This window comes from Giraffa tippelskirchi, chromosome 4 (genome assembly GCF_054371585.1).
Source record: "Giraffa tippelskirchi isolate mGirTip1 chromosome 4, T2T-mGirTip1v1.2.pri, whole genome shotgun sequence".
NCBI lineage: Eukaryota > Metazoa > Chordata > Mammalia > Artiodactyla > Giraffidae > Giraffa > Giraffa tippelskirchi.
Window position 1 is genome coordinate 156,293,768 of NC_137278.1, and position 27,546 is coordinate 156,321,313.

Consider the following 27,546-nt stretch of genomic DNA (forward strand, 5'->3'; position numbering starts at 1 on the left):
CATCAGAGAAGTGCAAATTGAAACCACAGTGAGATATCACCTGATACCTATCAGAGTGGCTGTCATCAAAAAGACCACAGATAACAAATGTTAGGAAATAGAGAAAAGGAAACCCTTGTATACTGTTGATAGGAACGTATTGGGCTGGCACAACTCAAATGAACTTTTCTGTCAACCCCATAAATTGGTGTCGCCACTGTGGAAAATGGTATGGAGGTTCCTTAAAAAGACCCTAAAAATAGAACTACCATATAACCAAGCAATTCCACTCCTGGAATATATATGAAAAACATGAGAACACTAATTCACAAAGATACATGCACTCCAGTGTTCATAATTATTTACCATAGCCAAAATATAAAAGTAGCCTAAGTGTCCATCATCAGAAAAATGGATAAAGAAGATGTGCAAATATGTAATGGAATATTCAGTTCAGTTCAGTTCAGTCACTCAGTCGTGTCCGACTCTTTGCGACCCCATGAATCACAGCACGCCAGGCCTCTCTGTCCATCACCAACTCCCGGAGTCCACCCAAACCCATGTCCATCGAGTCGGTTATGCCATCCAACCATCTCATCCTCTGTCATCCCCTTCTCCTCCCGCACCCAATCCTACCCAGCATTAGGGTCTTTTCCAATGAGTCAACCCCTCGCATGAGGTGGCCAAAGTATTGGAGTTTCAGCTTCAACATCAGTCCTTCCAATGAACACCCAGGATTGATCTCCTTCAGGATGGATTGATTGGATCTCCTTGCAGTCCAAGGGACTCTCAAGAGTCTTGTCCAACACCACAGTTCAAAAGCATCAATTCTGCGGCGCTCAGCTTTCTTCACCGTCCAACTCTCACATCCATACATGACCACTGGAAAAACCATAGCCTTGACTAGACGGACTTTTGTTGGCAAAGTAATGTCTCTGCTTTTAAATATGCTATCTAGGTTGGCCATAACCTTCCTTCCAAGGAGTAAGCGTCTTTTAATTTCATGGCTGCAATCACCATCAGCAGTGATTTTGGAGCCCAAAAAAATAAAGTCTGACGCTGTTTTCACTGTTTCCCCATCTATTTTCCACGAAGTGATGGGACCAGATGCCATGATCTTAGTTTTCTGAACGTTGAGCTTTAAGCCAACTTTCACTCTCTTCTTTCACTTTCATCAAGAGGCTCTTTAGTCCTTCACTTTCTGCCGTAAGGGTGGTGTCATCCGCATATCTGAGGTTATTGATATTTCTCCCGGCAATCTTGATTCCAGCTTGTGTTTCTTCCAGCCCAGCGTTTCTCATGATGTACTCTGCATAGAAGTTAAATAAGCAGAGTGACAATATACAGCCTTGACGTACTCCTTTTCCTATTTGGAACCAGTCTGTTGTTCCATGTCCAGTTCTAACTGTTGCTTTCTGACCTGCATACAGGTTTCTCAAGAGACAGGTCAGATGGTCTGGTATTCCCATCTCTTTCAGAATTTTCCACAGTTTATTGTGATCCACACAGTCAAAGGCTTTGGCATAGTCAATAAAGCAGAAATAGATGTTTTTCTGGAACTCTCTTGCTTTTTCGATGATCCAGCGGATATTGGCAATTTGATCTCTGGTTCCTCTGCCTTTTCTAAAACCAGCTTGAACATCTAGAAGTTCACAGTTCACGTATTGCTGAAGCCTGGCTTGGAGAATTTTGAGCATTACTTTCCTAGCGTGTGAGATGAGTGCAATTGTGCGGTAGTTTGAGCATTCTTTGGCATTGCCTTTCTTTGGGATTGGAACGAAAACTGACCTTTTCCAGTCCTGTGGCCACTGCTGAGTTTTCCAAATTTGCTGGCATATCGAGTGCAGCACTTTCACAGCATCATCTTTCAGGATTTGAAATAGCTCAACTGAAATGGAATATTACTTAGCCACAAAAAGGAATAAAATTCTGCCATTTGCAATAACATGGAGGGACTGGAAGAGTACTATGCTTAGTGAAATAAGTCAGACAAAAACCGTATCACATGTATATGGAATCTTAAAAATACAGTAAACTTGTGAGTATATAAGTTAAAAAAAAATGGATTCAGTTTATAGAGAACAAACTAGTTTCTGGTTGGAAAAGAGAAGAGGGAGGGGTAATCTAGAAGTAGAGAGTTAAGAGGTACAAACTTCTATGTATAAAATAAGCCACGAGGATATATTGTATAGAGCAGGGAATATAGGCAGTAATTTTATAATAACTAAATGGAGAATTTATTTATTTAAATGGAGAACAGTATGAAAAGGCAAAAAGATAGGACACTGAAAGATGAACTCCCCAGGTTAGTAAGTGCCCAATATGCTACTGGAGATCAGTGGAGAAATAACTCCAGAAAGAATGATGGGATGGAGCCAAAGCAAAAACGATACCCAACTGTGGATGTGACTGGTGATAGAAGCAAAGTCCGATGCTGTAAAGAGCAATATTGCATAGGAACCTGGAATGTTAGGTCCATGAATCAAGGCAAATTGGAAATGGTCAAACAGGAGATGGCAAGAGTGAACATCGACATTCTAGGAATCAGCAAACTAAGATGGACTGGAATGGGTGAATTTAACTCAGATGACCATTATATCTACTACTGTGGGCAAGAATCCCTTAGAAGAAATGGAGTAGCCATCATGGTCAACAAAAGAGTCCGAAAGGCAGTACTTGGATGCAATCTCAAAAACGATAGAATGATCTCTGTTCATTTCCAAGGCAAACCATTCAATATCACAGTAATCCAAGCCTATGCCCCGACCAGTAACGCCGAAGAAGCTGAAGTTGAACGGTTCTATGAAGAGCTACAAGACCTTCTAGAACTAACACCCAAAAAAGATGTCCTTTTCATTATAGGGGACTGGAATGCAAAAGTAGGAAGTCAAGAAACACCTGGCATAACAGGCAAATTTGGCCTTGGAGTACAGAATGAAGCAGGGCAAAGGCTAATAGAGTTTTGCCAAGAGAACGCACTGGTAATAGCAAACACCCTCTTCCAACAACACAAGAGAAGACTCTACACATGGACATCACCAGATGGTCAACACCGAAATCAGATTGATTATACTCTTTGCAGCCAAAGATGGAGAAGCTCTATACAGTCAACAAAAACAAGACCGGGAGCAGACTGTGGCTCAGATCATGAACTGCTTATTGCCAAATTCAGACTTAAATTGAAGAAAGTAGGAAAACCACTAGTCTATTCAGGTATGACTTAAATCAAATCCCTTATGAGTATACAGTTGCTGCTGCTAAGTCGCTTCAGTCGTGTCCGACTCTGTGCGACCCCATAGATGGTAGCCCATTAGGCTCCCCCGTCCCTGGGATTCTCCAGGCAAGAACACTGGAGTGGGTTGCCATTTCCTTCTCCAATACAGTAGAAGTGACAAATAGATTTAAGGGACTAGATCTGATAGAGTGCCTGATGAACTGTGGACAGAAGTTCGTGACATTGTACAGGAGACAGGGATCAAGACCATCCCCATGGAAAAGAAATGCAAAAAAGCAAAATGGCTGTCTGAGGAGGCCTTACAAATAGCTGGGAAGAGAAGAGAAGCGAAAAGCAAAGGAGAAAAGGAAAGATATTCCCATCTGAATGCAGAGTTACAAAGAATAGCAAGGAGAGATAAGAAAGCCTTCCTCAGCGATCAATGTAAAGAAATAGAGGAAAACAACAGATTGGGAAAGACTAGAGATCTCTTCAAGAAAATTAGAGATACCAAAGGAACATTTCATGCAAAGATAGGCTCGATAAAGGAGATAAATGGTATGGACCTAACAGAAGCAGAAGATATGAAGAAGAGGTGGCAAGAATACACAGAAGAACTGTACAAAAAAGATCTTCACGACCCAGATAATCATGATGGTGTGATCACTCACCTAGAGCCAGACATCCTGGAATGTGAAGTCAAGTGGGCCTTAGAAAGCATCACTACGAACAAAGCTAATGGAGGTGATAAAATTCCAGTTGAGCTATTTCAAATCCTGAAAGATGATGCTGTGAAAGTGCTGCACTCGATATGCCAGCAAATTTGGAAAACTCAGCAGTGGCCACAGGACTGGAAAAGGTCAGTTTTCGTTCCAATCCCAAAGAAAGGCAATGCCAAAGAATGCTCAAACTACCGCACAATTGCACTCATCTCACACGCTAGGAAAGTAATGCTCAAAATTCTCCAAGCCAGGCTTCAGCAATACGTGAACTGTGAACTTCTAGATGTTCAAGCTGGTTTTAGAAAAGGCAGAGGAACCAGAGATCAAATTGCCAATATCCGCTGGATCATCGAAAAAGCAAGAGAGTTCCAGAAAAACATCTATTTCTGCTTTATTGACTATGCCAAAGCCTTTGACTGTGTGGATCACAATAAACTGTGGAAAATTCTGAAAGAGATGGGAATACCAGACCATCTGACCTGTCTCTTGAGAAACCTGTATGCAGGTCAGAAAGCAACAGTTAGAACTGGACATGGAACAACAGACTGGTTCCAAATAGGAAAAGGAGTACGTCAAGGCTGTATATTGTCACTCTGCTTATTTAACTTCTATGCAGAGTACATCATGAGAAACGCTGGGCTGGAAGAAACACAAGCTGGAATCAAGATTGCCGGGAGAAATATCAATAACCTCAGATATGCGGATGACACCACCCTTACGGCAGAAAGTGAAGGACTAAAGAGCCTCTTGATGAAAGTGAAAGAAGAGAGTGAAAGTTGGCTTAAAGCTCAACGTTCAGAAAACTAAGATCATGGCATCTGGTCCCATCACTTCGTGGAAAATAGATGGGGAAACAGTGAAAACAGCGTCAGACTTTATTTTTTTGGGCTCCAAAATCACTGCTGATGGTGATTGCAGCCATGAAATTAAAAGACGCTTACTCCTTGGAAGGAAGGTTATGGCCAACCTAGATAGCATATTTAAAAGCAGAGACATTACTTTGCCAACAAAAGTCCGTCTAGTCAAGGCTATGGTTTTTCCAGTGGTCATGTATGGATGTGAGAGTTGGACGGTGAAGAAAGCTGAGCGCCGCAGAATTGATGCTTTTGAACTGTGGTGTTGGACAAGACTCTTGAGAGTCCCTTGGACTGCAAGGAGATCCAATCAATCCATCCTGAAGGAGATCAATCCTGGGTGTTCATTGGAAGGACTGATGTTGAAGCTGAAACTCCAATACTTTGGCCACCTCATGCGAGGGGTTGACTCATTGGAAAAGACCCTAATGCTGGGTAGGACTGGGGGCAGGAAGGGAAGGGGATGACAGAGGATGAGATGGTTGGATGGCATCACTGACTCGATGGACATGGGTTTGGGTGGACTCCGGGAGTTGGTGATGGACAGAGAGGCCTGGCGTGCTGCGATTCATGGGGTCGCAAAGAGTCGGACACGACTGAGTGACTGAACTGAACTGACATGGAGAATAACCTTCAAAATTGTGAATTACTATGTCATATATTTTTTATTGTACATCGACTATACCTCAAATTATTAAAAAAAAAAATGCATCAGAGGACTTCCCTGGTGGCCCAGTGGTTAAGAATCCACCTTGAAACTTGGGAACACAGGCTCAGTCCCTGGTCAGGGAGCTAAGATCCCTCAGGCCACTGAGCAACTAAGCCTGAGCACCACAACTAGAGGATCCGTGCACCACTACAAAAGATCTCACATGCTGCAACTAAGACCCTACACAGCCAAACTTTTAAAAAAATTGCATCAGGAAGAAGCAGGAAACACAAAGGGAGGAAAAGTCAGTCTGTCAGCATGGGGCATAGGGAAAGACTGGGCAAGAAAGATGAGTAAACACTGCAAATGTCATGTCCTTCCCTTTTCTTGGAAACCATTAGCTTTCTGGCCCTCTTCTGTTTCCAGCTGAGGTAGAGTAGAAGTGAGATTCAGAAATAACTGTTCAAATTAGGGAGAGGCCTAGGTAAATAATGGGCTTCCCTTGTGGCTCAGTTAGTAAAGAATCCGCCTGCAATGCAGGAGACCTGGGTTCGATCCCTGGGTTAGGAAGATCCCCTGGAGAAGGGGAAGGCTACCCACTCCAATATTCTGGCCTGGAGAATTCCATGGACTATAGCCCATAGGGTGGCAAAGAGTTGGACACAACTGAGTGACTTTCACTTCACTTCACATGTGAGTCACCATGCTTACTGATCTTCACCCATGCAGAATTAAGAATAAAGTAGTCCTTAATACTAATAATCTGGTGATTTAGAAAGAACAATCTGGTTCTTTCACTCTACTGCATTTTCAACTTCTCTCACCCTATAGGAAAACTTCCTGTGGAGTCCACATATGCTGAACCCTGAGTATTTTAGATGCTTCTTTGAGTCACTCAGAAGAGAAAGAAAGCGTCAGCCAGTGCTGGAACCTGAAGTCTCTTTAGGGCAAGCCCTGAGGGCCCTCCTGTTAGCCAGCAAAAGGAGAGCAGGTCTGGGGTCCCAAGGGGATAATAGCAAGACTGCTACTAATTACTTATGTCTAAACCATGCTGTTCTAAGGGGCTTTTGAAGGCCAGGCTGATAGGGATTGGCAACTAAAAACAGCACCCAAGATTTTTAGGACAGTGGAAGTATTCTGTATGATACTGTAAAGTTTTATGACATACATTTGGTATAACTGATAGAACTGTGCAAATGCAAAGAACTGAACCCTAATGTAAACTGTGGACCTAGGTAATAATAATAATACATAATGTTTTTAATAATATAACAATCAAATGTAACTAAGTACCACACCAGTGGAAGATGTTAAAAATAGGGAAACTTAGGGGCTGGGGAAAAGAGAATATTTGTAAATTCTGTAGTTCTTACTCAGTTTTTCTCCTAAAATAATAAACTTTTTTTTACTCAATTTCTTGAGCCATTTTATTTTATTTTACTGACCACGTTGTGTGACTTGCAGGATCTTAGTTCCCTGACTAGGGATTGAACCCGTGCCCCCTTCAGTGGAAGTCTGGAGTTCTAACCACTGGACAGCCAAAGAATTCCCAAAAATAAACTGTTAATTAAAACAACAAAAACCCCATCATTCAAGGAGTGATATCTAATGGGAACTGATAAGGAACAGGTAGTGGACGAGGACAGGAGCATAGGCAGGAAGTCCGATTGGAGGGACTAGACTTTGTCTTCATCCCTCTGTCATTCCTCTCCTCAGTCCTGGAGACAAATGAACCACCGCTCTCCATCCCCTACACATTTACACATTCTCTCTCCCCTGTCATCCCCAAGACACCAGAGTTGGAAATGCAAGCAATTTCAAGGAAAAGTAATTGTCATATTGAGGATGACTTGATGTAGAACTGGAAGTCCAGCATGAATGGGAAACTCAAGTCAGAAACGGGAGAATTTGGTAGGATCCAAAGACCTAACTGAGCTGTACAGAAGCAATAGAGTCTTGAGGTTCCCTGTGGACTTAGGATCCAAGAATTTCAGGCAACAGTGTTGGATACCTCTACATCTGGTTCTCCCAGTTTTAGGAATGTGTCCCTGTAGTTCCCCAAAGACTTACTTCTCTTATTCTAGGGATTGATTTCTTCTTGCTTATTAGGGGGCCCTCCTGGGACTGAGAGGAGTAAATAAGATAGGAGAGACCTGGGATCCCTTCATTGATCTGTTCCCTTTGGCTGTGTGCCATGGTGGATTATGGAACCAGAGAGAAACCTTGATGCCATGATCACACGTGGGCTTTGTACCAGTTTTAGGAGGTACCATATGCCATCGTTCCTTATTGTTCAGACTGCAGTTTCTCTCCTAGACCCCTGGTTGAGAAATGAAGCCCAATTCCTTATATTTTGATATTGGCTTAGAAAGGGGTAGTAAGGTAATAGACACGCTTAATTAAGGAACTGCACTGGAATTAATGTAAAAACTGAGAAGTTGCTCTTATTTGGTCTGACTTGCTGGTGGATTCTATTGTTCTATTTCTCTACCTATTAAGTCCACTGAATAAGAAGTATTTTGGGGCAAACTTACAGTTACCAAAAGGGAAACTGTAAGGCAGGAGTGGATAAATTAGGAGTTTAGCATTAACAGATACACACTACTGTATGTACAATAAACAAGTACCTACTATATAGCAGAGAGAACTGTATTCAATATCTTGTAATAACCTCTAATGGAAAGGAATCTGAAGAATATATGTATAATTCAGATATATATATCTGAATCACTTTGCTATATACCTGAAACTAACACAACATTGTAAATCAACTATACTTCAATTAGAAAATAAAAAATAATTTAAAAGAACTATTTTGGTGTCTCCTATCCAGAAATCACTGGGATTGGTGCCTTTCACCTCCCTCTTCCCCAGAAGACACAGAGGAAATTTTCCTGATCTAAGTTTAGGTCTATAGAAATCCTAGGGTGAGAGGGATATGAGGCAGTATCCACAGAGGGAGAAACCTGATTTCAGCTTCGGGGCAAAGGTAAGGGCAAACCTGAACTAAGAAGAGGCAGATAAATATTTGTGAAGGTTATGTCCTTCACTGTTTTCAGAGGGGTCAACTGTTTTGACTGAGATAAAGAGAAGGTCAGATCTAGAAAGCGGTCATTCAGATCAAGAGAGGCACAGAGGCAAAGGACGTGTTCAGATCATCTCATTCCTCTGGCTTCTTTTTTTTCCAGAAGCAGGTAAATATCTCCCACAGCCCATAAGTTCTGACGTCCAGGGCGACTGAAGTTTCCAAGGGCTGAGACATTTCCAATTTCTGACCAATCCTGGAGTCTCTTCATCCCAAGCCTTTCCCCAGTTCCTAGTCTGAGCACTGCTTCTTTCCAGCAGGGCCATTCTGCTGACCCACCATGATGCAGGCTGGGCTGCTCCTTTGCTGTGTCTTGCTGTCCCCAGTGGCTGCCTTCCCAAGAAATGCCCAGGAAGGGGTCCTGACCTTCCAGCCGTCTATCTCTGAAACTGGGCATCCTTTGAATCTGCTCTCCAACCAGATCCTTCTACCAGACCCTAAAACTTGCCAAGATCTCTTGCATGTGGCCTCCTCCTTAGCCCCTCTGCCGGAGTACCTATCCAACTTAGCTCTGGAGGTGGTCTTGGAAGAGATTGGTTGCACAACTGAGGCTCACATCCTGCAGCTCCAGCTTGTCAAGATAGGAGGAAAGGACACCACTGAAACCCTCATCCGTGAGAGCAAAAAGCACAATGAAGAAGGGATTGGCAAAGTTAAGGTCATTCTGAAGGATCTGGGAGGATCCCCAGGGGAGCTTAGGCGGGTGCAGCGCTCAGTTACCCTTCCGGAGGCATGTAGGCAGGAAGATAGGTGGGTGCTCTATGAGACAGCAAAAATGACAGCTGAATTTGCTGAGAAGCTCCCTAACACTGAGCTTGTAAAAGGGTTTAAGGCTGCTGCCATTGATGTCACCCAGAAGTGCACGGATGAGTCCTGGGAGCATTTGCAAGCAGTAAGCAACCAGCTAGTGAACAGCCCTGAGATGAAAGACTTCACAATGCCTATACAAGATCAGCTGTACTTTATCAAGCGTTTCATAACCATTCTGATGCACATTGTAGTGGAATTCATAAAGACGCAAGTCCAGAATATTTTTGGATAGGGAAGGCCTCCAAGGCACCCTATTTCCTTTCTCAAATGTCTCTGATAGGATCATGTACAAGGACTGGGCACAACAGGTAGTTAGAAATGTTGAGACAGCTTAGGGCAGAAGTATCTATTCATTTGATCCCAATGCTAAAAGCCATGTGACCAGAGTCAGCTTTGCCCCCTCTCTTAATAAGTCCCAGTCTCTATTTTTTTCCCCAATTTCTCTTTGTCAGGTACTGGGGATGTATTACATACTAGACATGAAGGATATTGTAATCTTTCCCCGTTTATCTACCTTTCACCTTATAATTCCCAACTGGATGCTGTAACTTGTTTGTGTTCATGTTTAAACTGAAAAGAGAAATTAAATGTTGCTTCTGGATCAGAATCACAGTTATTTGATCTCTTTTAACTCTGGGTCTCCACAGCTTTTTTTTTTTTTTTTTTTTTTGGTGTCGCATCACATGGGATCTTGGTTTCTTGACTTAACCACTGGACCACCAGGGAATTCCCTCCATAGCTTCTTTTGTGAGCTGGAGGTAGAATGTGGCAGGGACCCATAGAAAGTGCCAATGTATTTTGAAACTGAGTATGTAACAGAGGGACAAGGTTTGAGCAGTCAATACAAACAGGCAAATATTTGTATAGGGCATGTCCCTTGCTGATTGTTGGGGAAAGCAACCAACTTTCCTCCTCATGGGGTGGAGAACTGGGCAGAGTGAGCCTAGATCTACCAGAGCAGTTTCACTTCTCGGTAGTTTGGGGCCGATGCCTGCATGGCCATGTGAAGCAGAAAAAGCCCCTGGTAATCTGGATGGGGAGACCAAGAAGAGCAACTGAGTCCCATTCCCTACTCCCTGGCCCCAAACTGAAAAGGAAGGGAGGCTGGGAGTTGATGGGGAAGATATCTTCCAACTGAACCCTGGGCTCCTTCAGACCACAGCCCAAAGGAAACCGTGTGAATGTTGTCTTCTACTCTAGTGTAGTCTGATCTGGCTAAGCATCACTGAGACCCATCGTGACCTGCTCCTTGAGTGCCTCCTGCTCTACCCTGTGGTTCTCACTTCATGTGGAGCCCAGAAAAGATCCTGGTATCTTTTTCCTCATCTCTGGGGATCCAGCCACCCTCTTCAGGCTCCTGGTTCTGCCAGGCTCTACTCCCAAAGTCCCTGCCTGACCTTACCCATTTTGTCCTCTGCCAAGAATGTCCCTGGAGCAAGGTGATCACCAGGCTGATCCCTAGCCCCTGCAGCTTCATCTTTGTAACCTAGATGACATGAAAGCCAAGCAAGTTTTTTTCAATCAAAAACAAGGTGCTAGATGGACAGTAGCTCAGGGAGGGGCCTCCCAGGGAGTGCTCTGGTCTCTACTGCAGTTATTAGGCAGAGTTCAGCCTTATCCAGGAGAGAAAGATGTGCCTTCTCTACTCTAGAAAGTTAGTATGAGCAAGAGCAGCATATGTACAATGTGGTCCAGCTGTCGCCAGGAGTGGGAATCTACAAAGTCAAACATAGCTTTGTACTCTGCTGCTCAGAACTACAACGACCCGAAGAGTGAGGCTGAGATGGGGCCATAGACCTGGGGCCATAGATCATGCCCAGGTTGTCAGGGGACCAGGGGCTATTGGTGAGCTCTGTGCTTAAATCTGCAGTGAAAGCTGAGATTCAGTAGCTGATCTAGTATTACTATGAAAAAGAGGCAAATATCCCTCTATCAGAGACTAGGGAGGAGGGCTTGGGAGGCAGTACAGACATGAATCACCCAGAGGTGACAAACGACAATCAAGGCCTCGGAGGACAAGATTCCTGAAGAAGTGAACTCAACTCCTACTCATTTGGGGCCTTATTCAAGGGCCATGACTTAGATACTTTTCCTAGAAACCTTATGCTTTACATAAATAAAGAGGTTATGCACAGAAGGAATTAAACTGAATTTAAAATTGTCACTGACTCCCTTATCCTAATCCTCAGGTATGGAATGGAATATTCAACTATGATTATGTCAGTCTGTCAGTATTCGTGCTAAGTAAAGTACCTCAAACAAACAAAAAGTTTTTCCTCTCGTCATAAAATCATATGACTCCTTAAGACATATACATGTTTGCTTTATTCTTTCAGAGTCTGGGTACTGCAATAAATTGAGATTTCCCAATGATCAGATGGCCCCAGGAGCAAGAATGCTGCCAGGCCAGCAAGTCTTTCATCAATGTGCTAATCCAGACATTGAAAATCAGAGATTACATAAATCTTACCAGTCCGTGTTGAAATTTCAGACAGTTGGGATCAGGATGATCCCTCTGATTAAGGTAGGGAAGAGGAACCAAGGGGTGTATTAAAATGCAATCTTAGGGGTTTTATGACTTCTGCCACAATTTCCAGACCACTGCTATCCCACAGAAATTTGAGGGAAGATGGAAATATCCTCTACCTGTACTGTCTAGTATGGTGGACACCAGCCCCATGTGTCCACCAGGTGCTTGAAATGTGGGTGGTACAACTGAGAAACTGAATTTTCTTTCCATGTTTTACATTTTTATTCACAGTTTTTATTCTTGGTATTACATGATAATGTCTCTAAGTGTTATAAACTGAATTGTTTATTGATTCAGTTTATAGATTCATAGATTGAAGCCCTAACCCACAATGTGACTGTATTTGGGCAGAGGGCCTTTAAGGAGAGGGCAGAGGGCCATTAACCATTAAGGTTAAATGAGATTATAAGAGTGGGACTGTAATCCAATGGGGCTGGGGTCATAAGAAGTGGAAGAGACACCAGAAATGCGTGTACATAGAGGAAAGGTCATGTGTGGGAACAGCAAGACAGCAGCCATCTGCAAGCTAAGTAAGGAGAGAAGTTTCAGAATTAACCAAACCTGCCAACATCTTGACCTTGGACTTTTAGCCTCCAGATCGTGAGAAATAAATTCCTTTTGTTTAAATCACCCCGTCTATGGTATTTTGTTATGGCGGCCCTGGCACACTAATATATTAAGTATGAGTCTTTTTTCACCTATTTTCTGGTATCCTGTGAGTCTACTCAATTTGAAAAAAAATGCCCTCTTCATTATAAAAACGGAACTTAAAATTAAAGAAAACTGTTTTCTTGCTTCCTCTTTTTTTAGTTTACTTTTTTTTTTTTAAGCCATGCTACACAGCCTGTGGGATTTTAATTCCCTGACCAGGAATTGAATCTGAGCCCATGGCAGTGAAAGTACCCAGTCTTAACTATTGGACTACCAAGAAATTCCCAGTTTAGTTTTTTTTTTAATTGTGGTAAAAAAAAAAAACCACATATCATAAAATTTGCCATCTTAACCATTTCTAAGTGTACAGTTCAATAGCGGGCCTGTAACTATGAACTGTGTTCATGTTGTTGTGCAGTCCATCTCCAGAACTTTCTCATCTTGCAAAACTGAAAATCTGTGCATTAAACATTAACTCCCCATTTCCTCCTCCCCTCAGCCCCCAAACACCACCCTTATATATAAACCACCCAAAGTTTCTTAACTTTGACTCCTCTAGATCTCTTCCTGCTCATTGCTGTTCGTCATCTCTGATGGAGATTCCTGTGGCAGCTGTCCTGCTTATTTTCCTCTCTTCCATCTCCCCTTCTCCTAAGTTCATCTTTCACATTCCCTCTTGAGTGATCTGGGATTCCCAAGTGGCTCAGTGGTTAAGAATCTGCCTACAATGCAGGAACCCCAGGGTTCAATCCCTGGGTTGAGAATATATCTGGAGAAGGGAGTGGCAACCCACTCCAGTATTCTTGCCTAGGAAATCCCATGGACAGAGGAGCCAGGTGGGTTACAGTCCAGGGGGTGGCAAAGAGTCGAACATGACAGAGTTCCCATGCACATTTGAGTTATCTTTCTAAAACATAGGTTTTATCCTTTCACTTCCTTGTCCAGAGCGCTTGATAGTTCCCCCATTGCTTTTAAGACAGAGTCCAGAGCCTCTGAGTGTGTCTGGTCTTTGACTGACCTTGGCAGCCTTAGGACCATGTTACCCACACACCTACTTTATATTGGAGTTATCTTCATCTTGGACTACTTTTCATCCTTCAAAAGCAGGCTTTTTCTCTCAATGCTTTGTCATGTCTTCTACCTGCCCTCCAGATTAAATGTCTGCCTTCAAGACTCAGCTCAGGGACTTCCCTGGTGGTTCAGTGGTAAAGAATGCAGCTGCCAATGCAGGAGACTCAAGAGACATGGGTTCGATCCCTGAGTTGGGAAGATCCCCTGGAGTAGGAACTGGCAACCCACTCCAGTATTTTTGCTTGGAAAATCCCATGGACAGAGCAGCCTGGGGTCCATGGGGTTCTGCAGTCCATGGACCCCTACAGCCCATGGGGTCACAAAGAGTTGGACGCAACTGAGCACACAGACCTCAAGGTTCATCAATGTTACAAATTTCCTTACTTCTTATTCCATTGTACATATATACCACATTTTGTTCACCCATTTGTGACAGACTTTTAGAATGAGTGAAATAGTCCTTCATTGTGGTTTTGATTATCATTTTCCTAATGATTAATAATGTTGAACATATTTGTTGTTCTTACTGGCCATTTGTATGTCTTTTCTGGAGAAATGTCTATTCAAGTCCCTTCCCCCACCTCCCCTTCTATGGCCGCACCACTCATCTTGCAGGACCTTAGTTCCCTCACCAGGGATCCAACCACTGGACCTCCAAAGAATTCCCCTTTGCACATTTTTTTTTTTTATGCTGGAAGCAATCTTGTGGTGTGATATGTGTATCCTCACTCATATCCGACTCTTTGTGATCCCATGTACTGCAGCCTGCAAGGCTCCTCCATCCATGGGATTTTTCAGGCAAGAATATTGGAGTGGGTTGCTGCTGCTGCTGCTAAGTTGCTTCAGTCGTATCCAACTCTGTGCGACCCCAGGGACTGCAGCCTACCAGCCTCCTCCGTCCATGGGATTTTTCCAGGCAAGAGTACTGGAGTGGGGTGCCATTTCCTTCTCTGATTGGAGTGGGTTGCCATTTCCTAATCCAGGGGATCTTCCTGACACAGGGATCGAAACTGCATCTCCTGTGTCTCCTGTATTGGCAGGCAGATTCTTTACCACCAAACCACTTGGGAAGCCTCGCTTTGCACATTTTTAAATTGAATTATTCGTTGTTAAGTTATAGGAGATCTTTATATATTCTGCATATTAACCCCTCATCAGCTATATGATATGCAAATATTTTCTCCCATCTTGTGGGTTACTTTTTCTCTCTGTTGTTAGTGTCCTTTGATGCACAAAAGGTTTAAAAGTTTATTACTTTTAAGTTGTTCAGTTCAGTCTCTCAGTCATGTCTGACTCTTTGCAACTCCATGAACCGCAGGCCTCCCTGTCCATCACCAACTTCCGGAGTCGACCCAAACCCATGGCCATTGAGTCGGTGATGTCGACTCAACCATCTCATCCTCTGTCGTCCCCTTCTCCTCCTGCCCTCAATCTTTCCCAGCATCAGGGTCTTTTCAAATGAGTCAGCTCTTCACATCAGGTGGCCAAAGTATTGGAGTTTCAGCTTCAATATCAGTCCTTCCAATGAACACCCAGGACTGATCTCCTTTAAGATGGACTGGTTGGATCTCCTTGCAGTCCAAGGGACTCTCAAGAGTCTTCTCCAACACCACAATTTAAAAGCATCAATTCTTCAGCAGCACTCAGCTTTCTTTATAGTCCAACTCTCACATCCATACATGACCACTGGAAAAACCATAGCCTTGACTAGATGGACCTTTGTGGACAAAGTAATGTTTCTGCTTTTTAATATGCTGTCTAGATTGGTCATAACTTTCCTTCCAAGGAGTAAGCGTCTTTTAATTTCATAGCTGCAATCACCATCTTCAGTGATTTTAGAGCCCAAAAAAATAAAGTCTGACACTGTTTCTACTGTTTCCCCATCTATTTGCCATGAGTTGTTATGAAGTCTAATTTATGTATTTTTCTCTTTTTACCTGTGCTTTTAGTGTCACATCCAAGAAATCATTGCCAAATATGATGTCATGAAGATTTTTTTCCAATGTTTTTTTCTAAGAATTGTGCGGTTTTTGTTCTTATGTTCAAGTCTTTTTTTTTTTTTTAATAAATTTATTTATTTTAGTTGGGGGCTAATTACTTTACAATATTGTAATAGTTTTTGCCATACATTGACATGAATCAGCCATGGGTTTACATGTGTTCCCCTTCCTGGACCCCCCACCCACCTCCCTCCCCATCCCATCCCTCTGGGTCATCCCATTGCCCCGGCCCTGAGCCCTTGTCTCATGCATCGAACATGGAATGGTGTTCTGTTTCACATATGATAATATACATGTTTCAGTGCTATTCTCCCAGAACGTCCCACCCTCACCTTCTCCCTCAGAGTCCATAAAATTGTTCTATGCATCTGTGTCTCTTATTCTGTCTCGCATATAGGGTTATCGTTACCATCTTTCAAATTCCATATATATGCATTAGTATACTGTATTGTTGTTTTTCTTTCTGGCTTACTTCACTCTGTATAATGGGCTCCAGTTTCATCCATCTCAGTAGAACCGATTCAAATGTATTTATGTTCAAGTCTTTAATCCATTCTTTTTTAAAATATTTTTATTTCTTTAGGTTGGGCCAGATTTTAGATGCAGTACACTGGATCTTCAATCTTCCTTGTAGCATGCAGGAGCTTTAGTTGCAGCACGTGGGACCAGGGATCGAACCCAGACACCCTTTATTGGGAGTGCAGAGTCTTAGCCTCTGGACCACCAGGGAAGTTCCTTTAAAACATTCTGAGTTAATTTTTGTGTATGGTATAAGGGAAGGGTCAAACTTCATTCTTTTGCATGTGAATATCCAGTTGTCTCAGCACCATATATCTCATTCAACGCACTTGTAAAAAATTATTCAACTACATAAGCAATGGTTTACTTCTGGGTTCTCTGTTCTTTTCCATTAGTCCATATCTCTATTTCTGTGCCTATACCATACTGGTTTTTGTGTTTTTGAAATTTTTGTTCTTAGTTTATTTTTTAAATTGAAACTTTCTTTTGTTTTTCTCATTGATTTTTATAAGTTCCCAATATGTTAAGCAAAGTCTCTCATTCAGTTATCTGTTAGGGCTAACCTAGAATTATTTTCAAGAAATGATTTCACTTACCCAAGCATATTCTCTTGGGAGGCATGCCTTGTTGAGTTGTGTATCCTAGTTGGTATCTTCATTTTTAAGAAGAGGATTATTCTCTACCTGCAGCTCAGTTGCTTATGAAAGCATACAAATGTGGCTTTGATTGGCCTGGAAGAATGGCTCCTGTGTGGTACCTGTCATTATGTAGTATCACACTGTTTTGATTACTGTAGCTTTTAAAAAATTTTCAGGAACCACTTCATTTTTACTTCACTGACTTCTTTTTGATCACCAAATTTGTTTTCTTCTTTGTAGTGATGTAGCTTTGTAATAAGTTTTGAAATCAGGAAACAAGTCCTCCAAGTTTATTTTCTTTTTCAAGATTGCTTTGGCTATTCAATGTCTCTTGAAATTCCATGTGAATTTTAGGATAGTTTCTCTACTTTGCAAAAAAACATCACTAGGATTTTGGTAGAGATTGCATCAGATTTGTTAGTCTCTTTGGGTAGTATTGATATCTTAAAAGTATTAAGTCTTCCAGTCCATGGGTATGATATCTTTCTGTTTATTTATGCCTATTTAACTTCTGTCAGCAATATTTTGTAGTTTTCAGTGTATACATTTTTGTTTGTTTGTTTGTTTTTTTGCCTCCTTAACTGTGGTGTGATTCTTGAGAGTCCCTTGGACTGCAAGGAGATCCAACCAGTCCATCCTAAAGGAGATCAGTCCTGGGTGTTCATTGCAAGGACTGATGTTGAAGCTGAAACTCCAATACTTTGGCCACCTGATGTGAAGAGCTGACTCATTTGAAAAGACCCTGATGCTGGGAAAGATTGAGGGCAGGAGGAGAAGGGGACGACAGAGGATAAGATGGTTGGATGGCATCACCAACTCAATGGCCGTGGGTTTGGGTGGACTCTGGAAGTTGGTGATGGACAGGGAGGCCTGGTGTGCTATGGTTCACGGGGTTGCAAAGAGTTGGACACCACTGAGCGACTGAACTGAACTGAACTGTTTACTCCTAATTATTGATGATGTGGTAAAAAAAAAAGCTTGTTGTAAAAAAAATTGTTTTCTCTCTTAATTTCATTTTTCTATGTTTTTCATTGTTAGGGTATAGAAATGCAACTAATTTGAGGTGTTGATTTTGTATCCCGTAATTTTGCTTAATTTGCTTATTAATTCTAATGTGGGTGTGTGTGTGTGGTGCAACTATTTAGGGTTTTCTACATATATGATCATGTCTTCTGCAAACAGAGATAATTTTGCTTTTTTCTTTCCAATTTGGATGTCTTGTTTTCTTTTTCTTGCATAATTTCACTGTATAGAACGTCTGACACTACGTTGAGTAAAAATGGCATAAACAAACATCTTTGTCTTGTTCCTGATCTTAGAGGGAAAACTTTCAGTCTTGTTACCATTGAATATGATGTTAGCTGTGGGTTTTTCATATATGGCCTTTGCTATTGAGCAAGCTTTTTCCTATTTATATTTTATTGATGTAAGATGCTTCTCTACATCAATTGATATGATTATGCAATTATTCTCCTTCATTATGTTAATGTAGTGAATTATACTGATTGATTTTCACATATTGACCCATTCTTACATTCTAGAAATAAATCCTGCCTGGTCATGTTGTATAACATTCTTAATATGCTGCCAAATTCAACACACTAGTATTTTGTATTCATAGTCTCATGAAATATGTTTTCTGTAGTTTTTGCTCCTTGTAGGGTCTTTGTCTAGCTCAGATATCAGGGTAATACTGGTGTCCTAGAATTAGTTTGAAATGTCTCCTCCTCTTTGATATACTGAAAGAGTATGAGAAGGAGTGGTGTTAATTCTTCTTCAAATGTTTGGCAGGAAAAAAAGGAATGAAAAAGAAAACCTGCAACTGTTTGGTAGAATTCACCAATAAAGCTGTTTTGTCCGAGGCTCTTCCATATTAGGAAAATTTTGGTTACTGATTCAATCTCCCTACTAATTAAAGGTATATTCAAATTTTCTATTACTTCATGATTCAGTTGTGGTAGGTTGTGTGTTTCTAGCAATTTGTCTACTTCCTGTAGATTATACAATTTATTAGCATATACTTATTCATGCATCCATGTATGCTAAGTCTGACTTTTTGTGACACTATGGACTGTAGCCCTCCAAGCTCCTGTCTATGGGATTCTCCAGGCAAGAATACTGGAGTGGGTTGCCATGCCTTACTCCAGGAAATCTACCTGACCCAGGGATCAAACCCAAGTTTCTTGCATCTCCTGCATTGGCAGCTGGGTTCTTTACCACTAGTGCCACCTGGGAAGCCCACATCTATTCATGATACTCTCTTAAAGTCCTTTTTGTTTCTGTAAAACAAGTATTAATATCCCCATTTTTGTTTGTTCTTTTTATTGAGATGTAATTGACATATTAGTTGCAGGTGTACAACATAATAATTTGATATTTGTATATATTGCAAAGCAATCACCACAATAAGTCTATTTAACATCCATCACCACATATAGTTATGACTTTTTTCTTGTGATGAGAATTTTTAAGATTTATTCTTTTAGCAACTTTCAAATATACAATACAGTATTATTAACTCTAGTCATCATGTTGTACATCACATCCCTAGGACTTTTCAGTTTTCTAACTGGAAGTTTGTGCCTTTTGACTTCCTGTACCCATTTTGCTCAGTCCCCACCTCCTGGCAACTACCAGTCTGTTCTCTGTATCTGTGAGTTCAATTTTTCTTACAAGATTCCACACATAAGTGACATCATGAGGTATATGTCTTTCTGAGTCTGACATTTCATTTAGCGAATTACCCTCAAGGTCTATCTAGTGGTAAAGAACCCGCATGCCAATGCAGGAGATTTAAGAAACGCAGGTTCAATCCCTGGGTTGGGAAGATCCCTTGGGAAATGGAATGGCAACCCACTCCAGTATTCTTGGCTGGAGAATTCCAGGGACAAAGGAGCCTGGCGGGCTATGGTCTATAGGGTCGCAAAGAGTTGGACACGACTGAATTGACTTAGCATGCTCATACGCAAATTCAGGTAACTGGACTTCCCTGGTGGCTCAGTGATAAAGAATCCACCTACCAATCCAGGAGATGCAGCATCAATGATCCCCAGATCGGGAAGATTCCCCAGAGAAGGAAATGGCAACCAACTCTGGTATTCTTGCCTGGGAAATCCCATTGACAGAAGGAGCCTGGCAGGCTACAGTCCGTGGGGTTGCAAAGAGTCAGACACAACTTAGTGACTAAACAACAACAACTTCAGGTAGTGTTGGATCCCTCCCTTTGCACCTAGTTCTTGCTTCATACAGTTTTGGTAGTGTCTCCGTACAGACCAACCCCTCTTCTTTCTTCTATCTGCTCTTAGTTGTCAGAGGTCACTTTTGGGAACCAAGAGAAATAAAGTAAATCGAGGGAAGGACCCTGCGCCCCTCCCTCTGGCCTGTTCCTTTTGGTTATCTATCAGAAGTAAGTGACAACACCAAGGAAACTTTTTACCACAACCATATGTAGGAACCTGTACTAGTTTCAGAAGGCATCAGATACCATCTTTACTGCTAAACCCTAGATGAAACTGCTTAAACCTAAACTCCCAATTTTTGGAGTATTGGTTAGATATGGAAAGAGTTACTACCCAGATGATGAATAGATTTTTTTTTTTATGTTTTCCATTAGAATTAGAAAAGTGAGAAGTGAAAGTTGTACTGATTTCATTCAACTTACCAATATTTTCAGTTTCCCCAGACCTTCACCCAGTATATCCTTTTAATGAGAACTTATTAAACATTTCGGGGAGTCTCTTGCCAGAGATCATCAGTCTTTTTGCCTGACCTCTTCTCCCTTTCAGAATCTACAGAGGAAATTTCCCTCATCTCATGTATAGGCCCAGGGTAAAACCTTAGGACAATAGGGATATGGGGCAGGACTAGCAGGGCCAAAAACGGAAAAGGCCCTATATTTGTCAGCATAGGACAAAGGTGAGAAGGACAAAGTCTAAGCTGGAAAGACATGAATAAATATTTGTACATGCTACTTGCTTCACTGTTTTGGATGCTATCAGCATTCTGGTCCTTGTGATTTTGGCTAGGGTAAAGAAGAAAGTGGGATACAACCAAAAAATCAAAACAGTCTTTCCAGTCATGAAGATATCAAAGCAAAGGAGATGTTTGGACTTTCTTGTTCCTCTGATTGGTTTCTTCCTCAAAACAGTGAGGACCTCCCATAGCCTTTATGGGTGTGAGGTATGTTCAGGGTAAATGAAATTTCTAAGGGCTGAGGCACTTCCAAGCTCTGACCAGTCCTGGAGTCTCTTCATCCCAAGCCTTTCCCCACTTCCCAGTCTAAGTCCTGCTTCTTTCCAGCAGGGCTGTTCTGCCGACCCACCATGATCCAGGCTGTGCTGCTCCTTTCTTTGTCCTGCTGTCCCTAGTGGCTTCTTTCCCAAAAAATGCCCAGGGAGGGGCCCCAAACTTCCAGCAGTCTATCTCATAAATTGGGCATCCTCTGAACCTGCTCTCCAACCAGATCCCTCTTACCGATCCTAAAACCTGCCAGCATCTCTTGCATGTGGCCCCCTCCTTAGCCCCTCTGCCTGAGCACCTATCCAACTTAGCTTTGGAGGCGGTCCTGGAAGAGGCTGGTTGCACAACCTGAAGCTCACATTCTGCAGCTTCAGCTTGTTAAGATGGGAGAAAAGGACCAAACCCCTCATCCGTGAGAGCAAAAAGCACAATGAAGGAAAAGGCACTAGCAATGCTGAAGTAATTCTGAGGAATCTTAGGGGACCCCCAGGGAGACCTGGATAAATCAAAAACTCAGCTACTTACCTTGAGAGGTTTATTAATCATGGTGAATACAACCCTCTGGGCTGGCTAGTCTGCCAGTTAACTTGGATGGTGATTAAAGTCGCTGAGAACCCATCTCTCATGTTGCTGGTAACACAATTCAGAGCTTTTGCTATCAACATCTTTTAGAACTGCCAGTATGAGTCTTGGGAACTAGTTGGAGAATTAGGTAAAAAGCTTAAAACATCCCCAAGTTAAGAGCCTCTCAATGTCTATGGATGACAACAACATAATTTATAAAATGTTCTACTATTCTGAAGTGCTTTATGGAGAAACTGACCAGGAACTTGTCCAGATTCTTTACTTCAGATATTCAAAGCCACATTGTGGACAGGTCTGCTCTCCCAGGACTGTGTTCAAAGATGGGACAGGGACTTCCCTGATGGTTCAGTGGTTAAGAATCTGCCTTCCAATGCAGGGGACACAGGTTTAATCCCTGGTCTGGGCACTAAGATCCCACATGCCACAGGTTAACTAAGCCCATACACCCTCAACTACACGCCACAACTAGAGAGAAGCCCACACAATGTAACGAAGATCTTGGGTGCTGGAACAAATACCAAACACAGCTAAATAAATAAATAAGATGGGACACAGTAAGTAGGCATAAATGTTGGACACTAGTTAGGATAGATATACTCTATTTCATCCCAGTGCTGGTGTTAACCTTGCCCTTCTCCACTTAGTAGCTCTCAGTCCTTATTTCACATTCCATTTTTCATTTTTTCTTTCAGTTAGCATATACTGTGCCTTTAATACATCTCAGCATGAGAAGGATTTGAACTTTTTCCTCATTCATCTACCTGTACTAAATTCCCAATGAGACACTGTAGCTTGCTAATTTAATTTTTAAACTGAAAAGAGAAATAAAAGGGAATCATAGACATCTAATCTCTTTTGATTCTGGGTCTCCCAGCTTCTATCATGAGCTAAAGTGGGAATGTGGCAGGGACTGGTTGGAATTGCCAAATACCAGAGTTTTTAGATACTGAGGCCAAGTGTGTGACAAGTGCACAAGGTGTGAGAAGCCAGAACAGATGGACAAATATTTGCAGAGATTACATCTCCTACTGATACTAGGGGAAAGCCAGTATATCTGCTCTCTTCATGGGGCAGAGGAGTCAGCAGAACAGGATCGAGGAGCTACCAAATCCATCAAGGCAGTCTCACTTCTTAATCACTGGACTGTGGGGTACTTTGGAGCTCCTTGTAAATGGGTGGAAATCATGATGAGGAAGACCTGAAGATGGAGAAGGTCAAGTGGGAATAATTGGGTTGAGTTTCCTGTTTCTTAGTCTTTTAGCTGAAAAAAAAAACAGGTTTGGAGGTAACAAATGATGTTAGCCCTTAGTCCTGGGCTCCTTTTGGCCCACAGCCCTTAAGGAAACGGTTTGTATGTTTCTGGTTTCTCCTCTCTCCAGTGCACCTGTTACGAACCTGCATGGTCTCAGACTCATCATGTTACCAGTTGAGCTACTTCTTTGTTGCTTCCTGCTGCATGCTGCAGATGCCATTTCATCTGGAAACCAGACGGATGTCTTACTACATCTTCCTTCACCCTTGGAATCCTCGCTAACTTCCTCATACCCCTTGTTTTGCCAGACCCTTCTTCCCAAATCCCTCCCTGGCTTCACTCAGATGGCCCTTCTCCCCAGGTTCCTGGTAAGCCTTCCACTGATGATCGCCCTGGAGAAAGCTGGTTGTCAAGCTGATGTACAGGTCCTGCAGCTTCAGCTGTACCGCCAGGGGGGTGTAAATGCTACACAGACCCTCATCAGACATCTTCAAGAGCTGGAGAAAAGCAGAAGCACAGGGAAGGGAGTGTCAGTGGATGCCCTGGCCTCTGCTCTGCAGCTGTGGGCTAGAGAGAACCCAGGCCCACAGAGAGCCCGACGATCACCTTCCATCAAAGACTGTGAGCATGAGCAGGAGAAGAGTGTGCACAATATAGCCCAGATGTTGCCGGGAGTGGGAACCTTCTACAACCTGGGCACAGCAATATATTATGCTGTTCAGAACTGCTCGGAAGTGGCCAAGGAACGGGGCCGAGATGGGGTCATAGATCTGGGTTATGACCTTCTGATGGCCATGGCTGGAGCGTCAGGGGGACCCACAGGACTAATGATCGGTACTGCACTTAAACCTGCACTGAAGGCTGGGGTTCAGCGGTTGATCCAGTATTACTATGAGAGAGAGGCAAACACCCCTCCACCAGAGAACAGCGAGGCGGTCTTGGGGAGCACCTCAGATATGAGTGAAGTGGAAGAAACAACTACCATGGCCCCTTTCGTGTCAGAAGTAGTAAGTTCAAATCCATGCTGGGGGTGGACCTTATTCAACAACTGTGGCTTAGATCCTAGGTATTGGAATACTGGGATATAAAAGAAGGTGGTAGGATCCAACTGTTAAGACTCCACCCTTTCACTGACAGAGGGCCTAGGTTCAATCTCCGGTCAGGGAACTAAGATCATGCAAGCCGTGCAGCACAGCCAAAATAAAAAATAATAAAATAAAAAGATGGTGACCTCTGAGTAAAGAGAATTCAATCCAGTCCACTTAATCCAGCAGAACTCTACTCTGATTCCTTCCCTTCTATAAACCACCATCCATAACTGAAGGAAAGTTGCATGGCATAAGGTAGCCTGAAGTTAAAACTCTCCTCCAGGTCCTCCCCAACATTCTAGGAAAGACAAAGAACTCTCTCACCCGAAGGAAAAATAGACATTAGGTTGATTACGCCCAGCTCCAAGCCGGCCCAGCCTCTGGCCAATCTCCAGAACTCCTTGCCCCAGCCGTTTAAGACATAACTACTCCCAACAACCTTGGAGAAGAACAGGGCCCCTTAAGACAGTAGCTTTCTACATACATGCCTATATATACTTACTCTTTTCTTAGATAAGTGGAGCAGCTTGCTAATCTGACTGCTGCCCCTTCTCGCCTCATTAAAGGTGATCTGTTCCTGTAGAGTGTCAGTCTCATTCTTTTTCTGAACCTCACCTACTCTAACTCTATACCTTACACTTTTGGTGCCGAAATGTGGGAGGTTGAGGTTCCTTCTCCTTCTCCATGGCCAGCCCTTCGGAGCATGGAAGCCTGCTGAGCTCACTTTCCTGCTCGGGCTTTTAAGACCTCCTTGAGAGGATGCCCTGTGCCTTTATAAGTGGTACAAGTCCTGTGTAAGGGCTTTATTGGTTTTCCATGTACCCTGAGGAATATTGGCCTCTCTCTCTCTCTCTTCCTGTTTTCTCTACACTCTGTTTTTCTCGAGACCAACCAACTCCAGGATAGAGGCCTTTTGCCATTCAACCACTTTACATGCAACACTCCATTCAAGCCGGCCCCTAAATTAAGGTAAGATCCAATCCGGATGGCTTTCTAGAGGCGCCCTAAAACTTAGTTCTCTCCGGTCCCGGGGACCCCCAGCCTAGGGCCACTCTGTAGGCAACAGTAGGGGATGCTCCATCTCGACACAGAGCTTTCTTCTAACTCCTGTTGCGACTGGGTGACGACTCGAGCTCCCAATAGGAGCCTCTGCTTGCCTTTCAATTATGGGGTCTGGCCAATCTGTCCCAAAGGATTCCCCTCTGGCCTGTGTTCTCAAAAATCTCAAGCCACTCTCTCTCACTGAACTCAAAGCTAACCTCTTAATACAACTCTGTATACAGATCTGGCCTCAATACCAATTAGACAACCAAGACCGCTGGCCTGAGTTGGGGACTTTCGATTTCAATATTTTATCAGATCTCACTAACTTCCTCAAACGGAAGGGCAAAGGGTCAGAGGTCCCATATGCCCAAGCCTTTTGGGCCCTTCGGAGCAGGCCCTCCCTATGCAAGAACTGCTCCACCCATGAGGTCCTTCTATGCACCTTGCCTCCCAAACAAAAGGGCTCTTCTTTTTCAACTAACCACCGGTCACGACCTTCCGCACCCCCAGAATTTGACCCAGCAGACGATCCCCCTCCCTATCTGCCACCCTGCCAACCCTCTCCTTCCCCCTCATCCAATTCACCTACTGACCCCAAAACCTCCCCTGACTCCCCCTCAACCCTGCTACCCCATTTCCCTGACTCCCCCTCCCCTCTTCTCTCCCCTCATGCCACACAGTCACGTACCCACAATATGTTTCCCCTGAGAGAGGTGATAGGGCCAGAGGGCCCCACCCGAGTCCATGTGCCATTTTCATTGTCAGATATGAGCCAGATAGAGGGAAAGTTAAGATCATTTTCTGAAAATCCTACCAGATACAGAAAAGAATTCCTGAGACTCTCCCAGGCCTATAACCTCACATGGAGTGACACATATTATATCCTAAATGCCACTCTCACCCCAGATGAGAAAGACCGTATCTGGCAAGCAGCAAAAGCCCATGCCAATCACTTACATAACCAAGACCAGGATAGCCCAGTTGCTGATGAGGCAGTGCCTCAATTAGATCCCCACTGGACTTACCAGCCCAATGACCCAGGTATCAGGAGGCTCAATCATATGATTACTTGCCTTCTAGAAGGAATGCAGAAAAATACTCATATCCATGTCAATTATGATAAAGTCAGAGAAATCACCCAAGGGGCAGACAAAAATCCAGCCTTATTCTTGGCATGCTTCACAGAGGCAGTCTAAAAGTATACCAACCTAGACATCACCACCCCTGCTGGGTTACTCTACCCAGCTGATGTTCAATTCATCAGCCAGTCCACCCCTGACATTAGACGCAAGCTTCGACAACTAGAGAAGGGCCCTGAGACCCCCACAAAGAGATCTTCTAGAAGTAGCCTTCAAGGTGTTCAATAATAGAGAGGAGGAAGCTAAGAGAGAAAAAGACGGTGAGAGAAAAGCTAAATATGCCCTTTTGGTGGCAGCAATTAAGGGAAGAGATCAGCCCGTCCCAAGTCATCCCAGACTGGGACTTAAGTCGCCCCCACCCGGACCCGATACAACCAGTCGGGACACTGGACAAAGACACGCCCAAACCCGCGGCCCCCAACAAAAGCATGCCCAACCTGTGGCCAATGGGGACACTGGAAGATGGACTGTCCCCAGGGATGCCCTGACGCCCTTGGGGAGGTCCCCACCTCCCAGACCTGGAGAATGGAATGTCCATAGAGACACCCTGGCACCCCTGGGGATATCCCCACTTCTCCCCAGAACCCCAACCCAACACTACGAGAGTTGTTCCAATGACAGGGCCCAGGTTCCAGCCCCCCAGCCTGTGTCCCGGACATGGGCTTGGAACTTAGGGTAGACGGGGTAGTGGCCAGAAAAAAGACCTCCATAAAGGATCACCCATCCATAGCTAAACATCATCCCCTAGTCCACATTACCCTAAAATACCCCTTGGCTATAATCACCCAACAACAGTACTCTCTCACCCCAAAGGCCCACAAGGGACTTAAGCCTATCATAGACCATCTTCTTCAAGCCTCTATCTTAATTCCTACCCATTCACCACACAACACCCCTATTCTGGCAGTAAGAAAGGGACAAAACTCTTGGAGACTGGTCCAGGACCTGAGAAAAATCAATGAGGCTATTACGCTGACATTCCCAGTAGTCCCTAATCCTTACACCCTTCTGTCTGCCATATCCCCAACTGCAACCCACTTCACAGTATTAGATCTCAAAGACGCCTTTTTCACCATCTCCTCCACCCCCTCTCCCAACCCCTTTTCGCCTTCACCTGGCAAGACCCTGAGACTCACATTTCCCAACAACTAACATGGACAATTCTCCCCCAGGGGTTCAGAGACAGCCCCCACTTTTTTGGACAGGCTTTACAAAAGGACCTACAGACACTCAACCTAGCCCCAAGTCATCTCCTCCAATACACAGATGACCTCCTCCTTTGTAGCCCAACCCAAAAACTCTGTCTCCAACATACTGCCAAACTCCTTGAGGCTCTGGGATCCGGGGGTTATCGGGTGTCCCGATCCAAGGCTCAAGTAATACAGACAAATGTCACCTACTTGGGGCTCTCCATATCCCACCAGCAAAAAACTATTCCCGCAGATAGAATCCAGGCCTTAATTAACTGTCCACTTCC

The 27,546-nt window shown here is 43.4% G+C and overlaps 2 protein-coding genes across 2 annotated transcripts; both read left to right on the forward strand.

The window, feature by feature from the left end:
* The first annotated feature begins 8,783 nt into the window (after window positions 1-8,783).
* LOC145503574 (apolipoprotein F-like) lies at window positions 8,784-9,545 on the forward strand. The gene has a single exon (XM_081483335.1). The coding sequence runs from the start codon at window positions 8,784-8,786 to the stop codon at window positions 9,543-9,545; it is 762 nt and encodes a 253-aa protein (XP_081339461.1).
* An 11,940-nt stretch (window positions 9,546-21,485) lies between these two features.
* Window positions 21,486-23,886, forward strand: APOF (apolipoprotein F). Its single transcript, XM_081595013.1, has one exon. It carries the CDS (start codon window positions 22,900-22,902, stop codon window positions 23,884-23,886), a length of 987 nt encoding a protein of 328 aa, XP_081451139.1. The 5' UTR covers window positions 21,486-22,899.
* The last annotated feature ends 3,660 nt before the right edge of the window (window positions 23,887-27,546 follow it).

Bases quoted from the DNA above. Each gene is read 5' to 3' on its own strand.
- LOC145503574 (XM_081483335.1), top strand. From the start codon at position 8,784: ATGATGCAGGCTGGGCTGCTCCTTTGCTGTGTCTTGCTGTCCCCAGTG.
- APOF (XM_081595013.1), top strand. From the start codon at position 22,900: ATGTTTCTGGTTTCTCCTCTCTCCAGTGCACCTGTTACGAACCTGCAT.